General features: G+C 48.5%; 1 protein-coding gene across 1 annotated transcript in view; it reads left to right on the plus strand.

The window, feature by feature from the left end:
* The first annotated feature begins 14,191 nt into the window (after positions 1–14,191).
* The window catches only part of UGCG (UDP-glucose ceramide glucosyltransferase), a 32,024-nt gene continuing 31,145 nt past the window's right edge, over positions 14,192–15,070 (plus strand). The window contains exon 1 of the mRNA XM_074953514.1: positions 14,192–14,402. Within this exon, the coding sequence (XP_074809615.1) occupies positions 14,305–14,402 (98 nt within the window). The 5' untranslated portion in view covers positions 14,192–14,304. The remainder of the gene's footprint in view (positions 14,403–15,070) is intronic.

Consider the following 15,070-nt stretch of genomic DNA (forward strand, 5'->3'; position numbering starts at 1 on the left):
TTGGAGGTAAGGTTCTTGACAGGGCATTCAATTGGTTAACCTCAATGGGATAGGTTCAAATCCTGGGCAGAAAAAGCTCAGAGGGGCCAAGAGCCAGGAGAGGTGGGATCAGGAGTGGGCCTCCTATGAATTTGAGTGAAACCCATGAATTTGCTTTGTCAGGGTTAGCAACCCTTTTAATTTGTTTTCTGCAAAAGTTTATATGTGTGATTTTGTTTGCAGAAATGTTTGCAATAAGTGAAAATCTCACAAATACCCACATGGATATTTGAGTCATCCAGCTAGGGAGTTGAAACAATATCACGTGACTTATGTGATCAATCGCATGGCAAAAATAACAAAAAGCCAATGGTCAAAGTGAATAATTCATGGATAATCCATATTAGGCTGGACAGTGAATAGTGTCAGGTAACAAACAAAACGTTTTTAAAAAAATCAAAGTCTGTTCTTTAGCTAATTCATGAACAGAAATAACGAACTGAATATATTATGTGCAATGAATAATCCCCCATCTACAGCAATTGCTGCAAGGTTCAGCTGCCCTCACTTTTCCCCCCCAAAGTCCCTTTTTGGTTTCACAGCTCTCCCTATAATCAATGTAGATGCTTTGTGATCACGAAAGGAAATAAAATAGAATTACATTTTCTCATATGCTCTTCTCAGCATTCAAACTTCTATGGATACACCTGCAAATGGCCCTAGCTATTAAAGGGACTGTTTGCTTTATGAGCCTTAAACGGACAAGGGTCAACTTTTCAAACTTGGGGAGCAAGGGAATGTTTTTTAAAACTTATCCCATTGACCAAAAAGCGAGAGAAGGAATAGTACATAATGTTCTCCTATTCTCCTTAGCCTTCATCTTGTATCCAGCTCCACACTTCGGGTCTCATTCTTTGCCCGTGAAGCATTCACGTGAAACTCATGGGGAAAAAACAACCAACCAACCCTCTCACATGGAAAAGATTAGGACTCTCTGGCAGTCTCTACCATGTGATTTAGATTACTACGTGGGACTACCCGGCCCAACCTCTGGTTCACCTCTTTTCTCATTGTGCTGACTAATGAACAAGTTATGCTGGCAATAAAGTGAGGCTGCAGCAAGGTGTTCTGTTTTCTCCCAGGCTGGGTTTTGTGTGGGGCTCGTCGTTTGCTGTAGAGGATGATGAAATGATTTAATAAGAACATTTGTTCCTTACATTGAGCTTAAGAGCAAAATGAAACTCATTTTATTTAGTCTACATCTTTGAGATGATAGTAAAGTAAGTAATGCATCTGTCTGGGAAGGAAAACACTGATTTCTTTTCAGCTGTTCTGGGAAATGGGGAATAAAGTATGGTGATGTGTAGGTATAGCAGCTATTTATGGATGCTAACCTTCAGAGGGCAGTGTTTTAACAAAGGTCCTGCCTATCATGGGAAAATGACTCATAGGGCTGCTCCTGTTCCCCCATCAACAGAGACTGGAAGTAGCTTGACTGCTGTGGACAGAACTAAACTGTACAAGACCCTTTAATAATAGTAATAATAAATAATAATAATAGACATGTTTGAAGTGCAATAATGGCAGTGCTTCACATAAGTTTAAAAAGAAGCCATGGTCCCTGCCCTGAAGACCTCACAGGTTTTATAAAAGCAAAGCAAAAGGAGTAGGGAAAGGTGAGATGAAGGTTAAATAGATGTGTACACACATCACATTACATAGAACGCAAACCATAAACATTGTGATGATTTTTTAAAGCAGAAACTTAGGGGCAAGAAGGGAGAAGACAGTACAAGAGGAGTAGTCAGCAGTGGGCAGCAAGCAAGGTGGAATTAGACTGTTTGTAGGAACGATTTCAAGAATGAGCATGCTTGGTACACAAGCCAAGGAATGTAGTACCAGGTGTTGGGAGCACCATGATAACAGGCAGGGAGGGGAGAGTGGAAGGAAATACAGGGACTGAGACGATGAAAAGATTGGTCAAGTTGGAGAGTAATGGCAAGGGAGTTAGAGGCAGGACCAAGCCATACAGAGCCTTACAAAAAACCCCCCCAAAAACGATGCTTGAACTTTGTGTGGAAGGAATTGGGGAAGAAGCTGGAGGAAGAGTTTACACTACAGCAATTGTACCAGCTCTGATTCTCTTCTCATAACAGTATTACACACATGTAAGTACTCTGACTTCAATTAAGTTATTTCGGATTTACACCAGGGTAAGCTCAGAATTGGACCAACGGTGTCTAGCCTGCTTTCCCCGAAGGCTGCCCAGCACAGTTTGATGCTGTCTGCACTAACAACCTGTTTTCAACACCAGTTCAGTGGGGCACAGCACTCAAGGTTGGCTGCAGCTGTCAACAGCCCTCATTTTGCTAGCATAAAGATAGCCAAGGTGGTGGCACTGTAGCGACCCCATTATATCCCAGCTTGTGGATTGTTCATTAGGTGTTCTATAGCTCCTTGCATGTTTTTAGGGCCCACTGAGTTTTTCTTATCCTAAAGGGAAGGGTTTTCATATGGGAGCAAACTTGGAGGAGGGAAGGGAAAGGACATTTATACAAAAACAAGTATATTTGACCAGAATATCTATATTCCTTTGATTATTTAAGAAATATGGTTTAATAAAGAGTTTCGTATACTGATGCAAATTTCTGCTTGATCTTTGTGGTGGATGCTTCAGCGACAGATTTCTTGTTTTTTAATTTAATTTCAAAGCAAAGACAAAGTTAATTCTGATGCATGTGTGGTATCTATATAACAAGATACAATACAGAGCAGCTTGAGAGTATAGTTTTGGGACTGGGGCAAGCACCAGTTATATTTAGGACAAAATTCTGCCTCTCTTTGCTTCCCCCTATCCCCTTCAAAAGGTAGAAATCAACATGACACAGTGCTAATTTATGTCTGTATTCTGGCTCCCCACAACCCTATGCACAACTCCTACTGAACATTATTCCCACCACAAGAAGTAGTAATATGTGGAAGCAGTTGTGGAAATACAAGGACTACGGTATGTTCCAAAATGGCTGAATAGCACCCTGGAATGACCTTCTACAACCAGAGGTATGGAGAAGCTGTGGAGTGGTATTTCCCCAAGTGTGGAAGGGAGCCAAAATGGGGCATGGGGATGTGGGGACCATTCTGCCCCACCCACAGTTCCTCGTGTGGCTGCAGATTTACAGACATATGTGAAAGTGTAGCCCCAAACAGGAATATGACTCATTGTGATAGGTAAAGAGGAACCTGGAAGGACCAAAATTCTGAGCATCCCACAGAAAATTTAGCCAGAGATGTCAGTCACCCAAGTCATTTAATATATGTGTATATTCATCTACACATACATGATCTTTTTGCAGTGTTCTAAGAATAGTTTTCTTATGAATTCAAATCCTGCAAGCTTGTTCAGGGTCTATAATTTGCTTGCTCCCATATATGCACAATCCACCATTAGGGTGGCTGCGTGGGGGACTTCCCATTAGATTTAATATTTCTTTAGGCCCCAACAAAGCTATATTCAAACATTTCTGTATTTAATTAGCACTAGTTCACCTAAACAATATACAGGAGGGACAAGGTGGGTGAGGTAATATATTTTATTGGCTCAACATCCGTTGGGGAGAGAGAGAGAAGCTTTTGTGCTTTCACAGACCTCTTCTTCAACAAAGATACAAGCCAGGAGTGGCAGCTGTGTCCAGAGAGCTGCTAACAAAATGGAATTAACATTCCATCACAAAGAACGTGGAGTACTTGTGGCATCTTAGAGACTAACAAATTTATTTGAGCATAAGCTTTCGTGGGCTAAAGCCCACTTCATTAGATGCATGCAGTGTAAAATACAGTAGGAAGATATATATATATACAGAGAACATGAAAAAATGGGGGTTGCCATACCAACTCTAATGAGAGTAATCGATTAAGATGGGCTATTATCAGCAGGAGAAGAAAAAAAAACTTTTGTAGTGATAATCAGGATGGCCAATTTCAAACAGTTGACAAGAAGGTGTGAGTAACAGTAGGGGGAAAATTAGCATGGGGAAATAGTTTTTAGTTTGTGTAATGACTCATACGCTCCCAGTCTTTATTCAAGCTTAATTCCAGTTCTGCAGTTTCTCGTTGGAGTCTGTTTTTGAAGATTTTTATTGAATAATTGTGACTTTTAGGTCTGCAATTGAGTGTCCAGGGAGGTTGAAGTGTTCTCTGACTGGTTTTTGAATGTTATAATTCTTGACATCTGATTTGTGTCCATTTATTCTTTTACGTAGAGACTGTCCTGTTTGGCCAATGTACATGGCAGAGGGGCATTGCTGGCACACGATGGCATATATCACGTTGGTAGATGTGCAGATGAATGAGCCTCTGATAGTGCAGCTGATGTGATTAGGCCCTTTGCTGGTGTCTCCTGAATAGATATGTGGACACAGCTGACAACAGGCTTTGTTGCAAGGATAGGTTCCTGGGTTAGTGTTTTTGTTGAGTGGTGTGTGGTTGCTGGTGAGTATTTGCTTCAGGTTGGGGGGCTGTCTGTAAGTAAGTCCTCGCTGGGTTTCTGAACATTAAACTGCCACCTTGACGTGAGATACAATTACAGTATACTCTCAGTTATCCAAAACCCTATAATCCAAACCTCTGCATTATCCAAGTCCCTTCCTTGTCCCCCACCATGAGATACATGCCCTCTGCAGCATATATTTCATGCTGGAGGATAATCAAGGGATTTGGATAATGCAGAGAATCGGATAATAGAGCAGAGACCTCCAGCCAGGAAGATAAGCAGGAGAAGGGAAATGCTGCGCCACTGCTGAATGGCTCCTGCTCTTTCAATTATCTGAACTCCCAATTATGCAAATAAAATCCCCCATTCTATTCAGATAATTGGAAGTATACTGTAGTGCTGTTGGCTCCATGAAGAACTGATTCTTCACCCATTCTTATGTCTGGAGTGAACAGCTTTTAATTCTTTTAAAAATAAATTCATCTAACCAACCTTTCTCCTTTCAACACCACATGAGATCCCTTTTTTATATATATATAATAACTGTGAAATCTCTACTTACTAGTTCTCATTAATGATGAGAACATCTTTAAGTTTCATTCGTGCTAAATTTCAAAGTGTTATGGTGCCTAGCTTGAAAAAAAAACCCTTTGAAATCAATATACTATATTCTTAAACCTAGCTGAGCTCTTATGCAGTATTTATAGGTACTCTTTAATCTAAATTAATAATTGAGGTCCCCAAGATGACAAAGGAAAAATACTCCTAGAGAAATGGAAGTAAAAAAAACTCATAACTTTTAGTTTGTGGTTCTGGGCCTGAGTGTATATTTTGTAAATACAACTCTCCTCAGGCTCAGATTGTAGAAATTTCAAACCCAAAGTTCTAATGGGTGGTTCTACTCTGACAAGTATCTCTGTACAAACAAGAGAAACAAGGTGGGTGAGGTAATAGCTTTTATTGGACCAACTCCTGTTGGTGAAAGAAACAAGCTATTGAGCTATGCAGAGCTCTTCTTCAGGTCACAAATAGGGTTGCCAACTTCCTAATTCCAGAAAACTGAACACCCTTGCATGGTCCACTGCCTTCTCTGAGACCCCGCCCCTTCCTGAGGCTCCACACCTGCTCACTCCATCCCCCTTCCCTCTGTCGCTTGCTCGCCCCCACCCTCGCTCATGTGCTCATTTTCACTGCAAGGCCCAAACAGGCATATATATTGTTTTGACAGATGTATTATACTAAGTTCAGGTTTAATTTGTTACAGGACGTTAGAGCTGGCAGCAAAATAGTCAAAAAGGGTAATTTAAAAAAAAATGAAATTTCACAAAGTTTTTCATGATTCTTTCCCTCCCCTCTTCCCATTTTTCGTAACCAGCTCCATGTTTTTTGTTCACTAAAGTTATTGTAATTTTATGTGTGGAATTAGGACCACACATTATCACAGCTACAATGGGTCCATTAAAGGCCCTCTCCTGAAGCCCAAATCCAAATCCACAGAGCACAACCACAGAAATGCACACCTGTCCAGATACCTATATAATTAAATCTGTAGAAACTGACTCTCACACCTACATGCAGATACACACGTGTATTCATGTGTACATATCTAACATGCACTAACACATGTACTTCCACATTATTTATTATTACAATGGTTGTTTAGTGCCTAGAGACCCCAACTAAGATCAGGACTCCAGGGTGGTAGGTGCTGGACATACACATAAAAAGAAAGAGTTTATAATGTAGCTAGACAAAGGTGGGGAGAAATGTATGATACATTGGCTCTTCTGCAATTACTAGTCAACAACATTCACTTTTTAAGAAATAATACATTTCTTTTGGAGTTCCCTTCTCTTTTAAAAACTTGTTATGAAATGAATACACACACATTTTATGTCATCAATTTTTTTTGCGCAAGCCAGCAAAAGGAATAAAAGTCAAAGGTGTAGGGCGGGACAGGGAGGGATAGAATGCCGGGGGATGGGAGTGGGGGGGGTTGGGACAGGGAGGGATGCAGTGAGGGGGACGGGAGTGTGGAGGGGTTGGGGCGGGGAGGGATGCAGTGATGGGGGCGGGAGTGGGAGGGTTGCGGTGGGGAGAGATGCAGTGAGGGGGTGGGGGGTGGGTTGGGACGGGGAGGGATGCAGTGAGGGGGATGGGCGTGCAGGGGAGTTGGGCGGGGAGGGATGCAGTGAAGGAGGATGGGGGGTTGGGGTGGGGAGGGATGCAGTGACGGAGGGATGGAGGTGTGGGGAGGGGGGAACAGGGAGGGATGCGGTGACGAGGGTGAGGGGGTTGGGGCAGAGAGGGATGTAGTGAAGGGGATCGGGGCGCAGCCCCATTCCCAGCACTTGGAGATGGGTATGCACATACCTCAAACTCCTGGGTGCCGGCAATGGGGTGACAGACAGACTGTGGTTTGCCGCAGGGCACACGCCGCAGCTCAAGCCCAGCCGCGCGAGGAGAAGAGGGCCGGGCAGTAGTGGGAGAGGCGCATGCCACACGACCTCTCAACATCCACCTGCTGCACACTTGTGAGTCGCGCTTATTCTTCCCCTACCCGGAGCCAGCCAAGGGGAGCTGTGCCTGTGGCCGCCCCTAAGGCTAGGAGCCGGACATCCTGGCTGCTTCCCAACCTGGGTGCCACGCGGCACGGCAGCTAGCAGGGAGCCTGCCAGCCCTGCTGTGCGGTGCCGCCAATCGGACGGTCAACGGCCCCGGCTGCCAGGATCCCTTTTTGACTGGGTGTTCTGGTCGCAAACTGGACACCTGGTCACCGTAGTCACAAACGACATAACAAACGATACCTTCTTAGTCAACGGACCTGTTCCCTATATGTATCACAGTCATCGATCAAGCGTAGTGACAAAAATAAATATTTACTGCTTTTTACTTCTGTGAACCCTTTAGTACTAACACAGGTAAAGGAATGCAAACTGAAGTCTATTCCTATGTGTGCATCACGTTGATTTCATTTGAATCAGTTTGAAGACAATGAGGGTGAGATTCTGTGCTGCATCTCCAAAAAATGCTTGCAGACCCAGAGAAGGAAGTGTACCCTCCTGGTTCCAGACTGCTCTGGCGGCTGCAAAGGCCCCCTGTGTAAATTAGGGCAGCCTGTATTGGATTGTAAATCAGCAGCAGTGCCAGTACCACCCACAATCCTCATAGTGCTACTCACAACATGTCTCTGGGCCAGGGTTTGCAATGGAGCCTGTGAAGGACTGATAAACCTGTGTCAGGAGAATTATTTCTGGTTGACTGCAGGGCTTTTGCAGCCCCTGTCTAATCCAGCACTAGTGTTCACGGGGCTGTCGCAGGACTCACAATCTCACCCTGGGATTCTACAGGTGTATGTGAATGCTTAGTTCAGCCTTAACTGTTATTACTGGTGATGATGTGTGAGAAGGAAAGAATCCATCCTGAATCATTCTGAGCTCCAGGGCTGGTAGGTAGAAAAAAAAGTTACTTTTAAATTGAGTATGTTTGATGTAGAAATAATTGAGAAACAATAACCAGGGAACCCAACACTAACGTTTTCACATTGTTACTTTGCCGAGTAATACCACCTATTCATCTATATGGTCCTTACCACGATGGTAGCTGAGTGTCTCACCAAAATGAATTAATTTATCTTCACAATACTGTATCCATGTGACGCTGGGATGTACTATTATCCCCATCTCATAGATAGATGGGGAACTGAGACAAAGGGAGACTGAGTGACTTGCCAAAAGTCAGAGAGGAAGTCTATGCCAGAAGCAGAAATTAAACCCTAATTTCCTAACTCACAGTTCAAAAGACCATCCTTCCCCCTTTTGCATTTTCTAAGGTTTCAAGTTGCCGACATGAAACCAAATAGGGCTGTAGCTCTGGACCTGCTCATTCAGTGTGCCACGTTCAGTTTATCTCCAAAGGGCACTCTCCAACCTCAGGACCAGGAAGCGAATAAAGCTTCCATTGTCAAAAAATAACATTCACTGTATCAATCATGTATAAATGTAAGTATATGATAAAGACACTGATTAGCTGTTGGATGCAGAATAAAGACCCCTTGAAAAAGATATAAATTACAACAAAAGAGGGAGCAAATATAAATACTGTCTAACACGATGGGATGGAATGGATGGCCCCGAGGATCAGTATTGTGCTAAAGTGCCTTTTACCTGCAGGGTACCAGTTCAAATCTAGCCTAGGCTGGTAACAGCCATATGTTGTGACTAGGCCTGCCAATTAATTGCAGTTAACACCTGCGATATGGTCCTTACCACGATGGTAGCTGAGTGTCTCACCAAAATGAATTAATTTATCTTCACAATACTGTATCCATGTGACGCTGGGATGTACTATTATCCCCATCTCATAGATAGATGGGGAACTGAGACAAAGGGAGACTGAGTGACTTGCCAAAAGTCAGAGAGGAAGTCTATGCCAGAAGCAGAAATTAAACCCTAATTTCCTAACTCACAGTTCAAAAGACCATCCTTCCCCCTTTTGCATTTTCTAAGGTTTCAAGTTGCCGACATGAAACCAAATAGGGCTGTAGCTCTGGACCTGCTCATTCAGTGTGCCACGTTCAGTTTATCTCCAAAGGGCACTCTCCAACCTCAGGACCAGGAAGCGAATAAAGCTTCCATTGTCAAAAAATAACATTCACTGTATCAATCATGTATAAATGTAAGTATATGATAAAGACACTGATTAGCTGTTGGATGCAGAATAAAGACCCCTTGAAAAAGATATAAATTACAACAAAAGAGGGAGCAAATATAAATACTGTCTAACACGATGGGATGGAATGGATGGCCCCGAGGATCAGTATTGTGCTAAAGTGCCTTTTACCTGCAGGGTACCAGTTCAAATCTAGCCTAGGCTGGTAACAGCCATATGTTGTGACTAGGCCTGCCAATTAATTGCAGTTAACACCTGCGATTAACTGAAAAGATAATTAACATGTTAATTTCATACCTCTGGGTGGAGAGGGAGGCATTGGTGGCAACGGGGTTGAAGAAGCCCAAGTCCACAGCTCTGCAGGGTGGGGGACAAGGGGCCCAAACCTGCAGCTCAGCGGGTGGGGCTGGAGCCATGTGGCTCAATGGAAACTGGAGTCCTGAGGGAGACGAGCCCCAGAGCGGCTGGAGCCCAGCCCCCTGGGCCCCAAGCCGTGTACCCTGAGGGGGGCTGGAGCCTGGAGCCCCGAGCCCCACAGCGCACACCCCGGGGGGGGCTGAAGCGCGGCGCCCTGAGCCTATATTTGAAACTATAGAAAATGTCCAAAAATATTTAAATAAATGGTATTCTATTATTAACAGTGTGATTAAAACTGTGATTTTTAATTGCTTCACAGCCTTACTTGTGACTATATAAATTAATAGTGTAAATGAAGTTCTTATTTGTCCACATTATAACTAACATCTATTTTCACCCTTGTTAGAAAAACCAGCATATCTGAAGACTAAGTTGCCCTTCAGAACCACGATGAGACATATTGACAGGATGGCATAGGTTAGCGAATGTACAATTATTTCCAGGGGTATTTTGTTTGAATAATCTCATAAGCAGCGTTTAAAATTTGCTTTCAAATAAAAATCTGTCATGTGATCTGATGACGTCAGCGATCATCCCATTCACTGAACAAACTCGAAAACCTGGTGCTTGCATAGCACCTGTTCTATGCATACAAGCCTTTGCCCTCCTAGCTGCAAGCGGAAGGTGCTGGCTTGGCAATAAATGTTGTTTTAGAACCTCCTATAAAGATTTTTAAAAGATCACTTTACAAATGAGTAACATGCCGGAACTACCTGCTTGAATATCCTACACAGTCACACTTACCCAGCTCTCTCTCTTTCTGTCTCTCCTTTCTCAATCTCTAGCTTCCCACAGCCTGTGTCCCCTGCCTCCCCCTTCCATTCCTCTATTTAATACTGGTTTGTTCACAGGCTTTGCCATCCCTGTCCCCCCATATTAGAGCACCAGTCTAGGGCCTCAGCTATACACCCCTCCCTCCCTCCAACCATCCCTTCCCAGCTCCCCCTTCTTTGCTTCCTCTGGCCCCTCTCTTCCCAGCTTCCCCTACCCCTGCCTTCCCACATCCACCTCCTCCGCTCACTCTGCTCCTTGCCTCTACCCCTCTTCCCAGTTCCCGTTCCTCTGTCCCTCCCTTCCCAGCTCTCCCTCTCTCAACTAGGGTTGCCAACTTTCTACTTGCACAAAACTGAACACCCTTGCTCTGCTCCCTGCCCTGGCCCTTCTCCAAGGCCCCACCACCGGCTCACTCCATCCCCCTTCCCCCCCCCACCATCACTCGCTCTCCCCACCCTCACTCACTTGCTCATTTTTACCAGGCTGTCTCAGGGGGTTGGGGTGTGTGTGTGGGGGGTGAGGGCTCCGGCCGGGGGTGTGGGCTCTGGGGTAGGGCTGGGGATGAGGGGTTTGGGATGCAGGAAGGTGCTCCGGGCTGGGACCGAGAGGTTCAGAGGGTAGGAGGGGGATCAGGTCTGGGGAAGGCAGTTGGGGCATGGGGGTGAGGGCTGCAGATGGGGGTGCAGGCTCTGGGGTGGAGCTGGGGATGAGGGATTTGGGATGCAGGAGGGTGCTTTGGGCTGGGATCAAGGGGTTTGGAGGGCGGGAGGAGAATCAGGGCTGCAGGATGTTACAAGATTTGCCTGTTACTTTGGGGTACACTCATTTATTAGGGTTACTCTTCTGGGGGAGGGTTCTGTAATTCTATCAATGTACTACTTGCATCCGATGAAGTGAGCTGTAGCTCACGAAAGCTTATGCTCAAATAAATTGGTTAGTCTCTAAGGTGCCACAAGTACTCCTTTTCTTTTTGCCAATACAGACTAACACGGCTGTTACTCTGAAACCAATGTACTACTTGTGTCACTTGTGTTTTCATATGAAGCTCTACTTCCCCCTTCTGCAAGTCCCCTCCCAATGGAGCTATCCTGCAGGACCTAGGTTCCCCAGGACTGGGTTCCTCCCGCCCCAGAATCAGAGGAACACAAACACACACATACACACACTAACAGAGCAAGCACTCTCAAGCTGACCCCTTATATGTCCCTGGACTCAACAGGCTGGGCCAAGCGGCACTTCCACGCTGCCACCCTTATATGCCACAGGTACCACACCGGAACAGAGTAAGCCTGAGCAGACTGGGTCAAACAGCACTTCCAGGCTGCCACCCTTATTTGTCCGAGGTTCAGCATGTCCCTATCCCCACTTCCACGTTATAATTGTTCTGGTAGCAACCCACTTGATGAGCAAACCCCACAGTATTTTGGGGCGCTATAGGGATCTTTAGCTTAGGTAAGAGGAGCGTTGCTGCAGAGTAAATGGGGAAGCCAAAAACACAAAAGAGTAAAGTTCAGAGAGAGAGAGAGAGAAGGAAGGAAGCAACGAGCTTAAGCATAAAAGTTATTTATTGATTAACAGTAATAACCACACAAGGAGAGCCAAACAAACATAACAGTTACATTATTACAGATTACAAAAGTCAGATATAGAAAACTATACTTGATCACACAAGTCAGGGTTAAAAAAAAAAGTTATACCTGAGGTAGAAAACAGAGAGAGAGAGAGAGCTGCGGTCTCACCGCTCCACGAAGATTGAACTGGTCGGGGTTCCCAGGTGCTGGTGGTAGCTCAGGGCCCCGAGTGCTGGAGACAGGCCAAGCCCCCAGCATGATCAGTCAGAAGATGAAGTCCCAGTGCAACTGATACAGAGTTTGGATCCAGGTATCAGAACACTTACTTGAGCGTGGGTAGGGGTTTTTGTAGGGAACAATGGTTCAAGGGAGAACACTAGATTTGTTTATGGATAAACTGATGACTCAAGGGTTTTCCTTAGGCTAGACAATAGGAACTGATCATTACTGGCTATGGGTAGTATTCCTTCAAGGGAGCTCACAATATAATTAGGTAGCTTCAGTATTTGGATATCAATCAAGGATTCATTACTAGAATTGGTCTGATAACTGCTGAGCTGAGTTTGTGTAGGTGTAGGTTCATTAACATCTGGAGCAGAGATTCCCCATCATGCAATGCTTCCCTGCTTTTCTGATCTCAGAGTTCAGTGAGGTTCTTGCCTTGGAATCTCTGTTCTCCATTCTGTATGCTAATAGAGATGCCTCCCTGTCCCATCTTTGATGCAGATGAGGCTAAGGGAGTTGCCTTAATCCTGTCACCCTTCTCAGGAGGCATTTAGGTGTGTCTCCCACCGCCTTTTCATTGCTTTCTGTAAATCTTTCTTCTGATCAGTTTTGGTTCAAGCAGAGGCTGGGGGCATCCTTCATGAGTCAGACAGGCTGGATACTGCACCCTGGTTCCCCAAGAACACAGAGCTGACTGGTATCAGGGAGGGGATCAGGGCTGCAGGCTCTGTGCGCGCTTAGCTCCGGCAGCTCCACGATTCCTGGCCAATAGGAGCGGTGAAGTTGGCACTTGGGGTGGTGGCAGCGCACAGAGCCTCCTGGCTGCCCCTATGCATAGGAGCCAGAGAGGGGACATGCCGCTGCTTCCAGGAGCCGCACCAGGCAGGGAGCCTGCCTTAGCCCTGTTTCGCTGCCGATTGGACTTTTAACGGCCCAGTCAGCAGTGCTGACCAGAGTCGCAAGGGTTCCTTTTCGACCAGGCGTTCTGGTTGAAAACCAAACACCTGGCAGCCCTACTCTCAACCTCTCCCTTCCCAGGTCCCCCTCCCAACTCTTCCTTCCCCAGTTCCCCCTCCTCTCCTTCCTCTGTCCCCTCCCAGCTCCCCCTCTCCAAACCCTCCTTCCCCAGCTCCCCCTCCTTCCTCTGTCCCCTCTCCCCTCCCAGCGCCCCCTCTCCCAACCCTCCAGCCCCAGTTCCCCCTCCTCTCCTTCCTCTCCCAACCCTCCCCCCCAGGTCCCCCTCCTTCCTCTGTTCCCCCCTCTCCCGGCTCCCCTCTCCCAACCCCCCTTCCTCTACCCCGTCCCCTCCCAGCTCCCGCTCTCCCAACCCTCCCTCCCCAGTTCCCCCGCCTTCCTCTGTCCCCTCTCCCTTCCCAGCTCCCCCTCCCCCAGCTCCCCTTCCTTCCTCAGGCCCTTCCTCTCTCAGATCCCCCTCTCCCAACCCTCCCCCAGCTCCCCTCCTTCCTCTGTCTCCTCTCCCTTCCCAGCTCCCCCTCTCCCAACCCTCCCGCCCCAGTTCCCCCTCCTTCCCCTGTCCCCTCCTCTCTCAGCTCCCCCTCCCCCAGCTCCCCTTCCTTCCTCAGGCCCCTCCTCTCTCAGATCCCCCTCTCCCAACCCTCCCGCAGTTCCCCCTCCTTCCTCTGTCCCCTCTCCCAACCCTCCCGCCCCAGTTCCCCCTCCTCTCCTTCCTCTGTCGCCTCCCCTGCCAGCTCCCCTGCCCCCCTTCAGGGCTCCCAGCAGGGAGGAGCTTCTGCGAGCGAGTGCTCCTCGCGGGGCCGTGACATCAGCGCCGCCCTCGCCGTGACGCCCGCCTCCCCCGCGAGGATCCTCGCCCCTCATTCCCGCCCCGCCCGCCTCAGAACAGACACCCCGCGGCAGCCTGGAGACAGGGAGAGGGGCAGGGCGGTGCGGGGCGGCCAAGCGGATGGCGTCACTGCGGGGGAGGGCGGGGCGGGGAGCGGGGGCGTGGCCTTGGCGGGTGACAGAGGGGCGGGGCGCCACAGGGGTGCCCGCGCGAGGCGAGCCGTTTCACTTAGTGCGCGAGCAGCGGCCGGGTGGAGCGCGGCGCGGCCTGTCAGGCAGGCGCGGACCGAGGAGGGGACTGCGGGGAGAGCCGCCGGCGGAGGTCGCAGCGGCCCGGCCAGCGCCTCTCGCGGCGTGCGCGGCCCCGGGGAGGGGATGGCGCTACTGGCCCTGGCCTTGGACGGACTCGCCATCTTCGGGCTCATCCTCTTCGTCGTGCTGTGGCTCATGCATTTCATGTCCATCATCTACACGTAAGTGCGGCCGCGGGGCTGGGCCGGGGTCCTCGCCGCTTCCCCCGGGGTGGCGCCGCCCAGCAGCGAGGGGGGCTTGGCCCGACCGCCTGCCCCTGGGAGCTGAGGTGGACTCGCAGCTCGCTCCCCGGCCCGGTAGCGAAAGGGTGGGGGCATTGCTGGATGATTCATTTCCCTCTGGGGAGCGTCGTTTGCCTATCGCCTGGGCAGCCTCCCTTTCCTGGTTCGCGGGGAACCGTTCTGCCCTGCCCTCCCCCCCGCTCCTCACCTAGCTTCCCCCCACCGACACATCGACCCCCCCGACACCTGGCTCCCCTGAGTCGGACCCGCCCCCCACCCAGCTCTCCGAAACATCGACCCCCCCCCGACACCTGAGCCGGACCCGCCCGCCACCTAGCCCCCCCCCGACACCTGGATCCCCTGAGCCGGATCCGCCCCCCCACCTAGCCCCCCCCCCGCACATCGACCCCCCCGTCGACACCTGGCTCCCCTGAGTCGGACCCGCCCCCCACCCAGCCCTCCGACACATCGATCCCCCTCGACACCTGGATCCCCTGAGCCGGACCCGCCTCCCACTTAACCCCCCCCGACACATGGAGCCCCCTGAGCCGGCCCCGGCCCCCCCACTTAGCCTCCCCAACACGAACCCCCGAGCTGGCCTCCCGATG

The sequence above is a fragment of the Natator depressus genome, chromosome 5, assembly GCF_965152275.1.
Source record: "Natator depressus isolate rNatDep1 chromosome 5, rNatDep2.hap1, whole genome shotgun sequence".
NCBI classification, from domain to species: Eukaryota; Metazoa; Chordata; order Testudines; family Cheloniidae; genus Natator; species Natator depressus.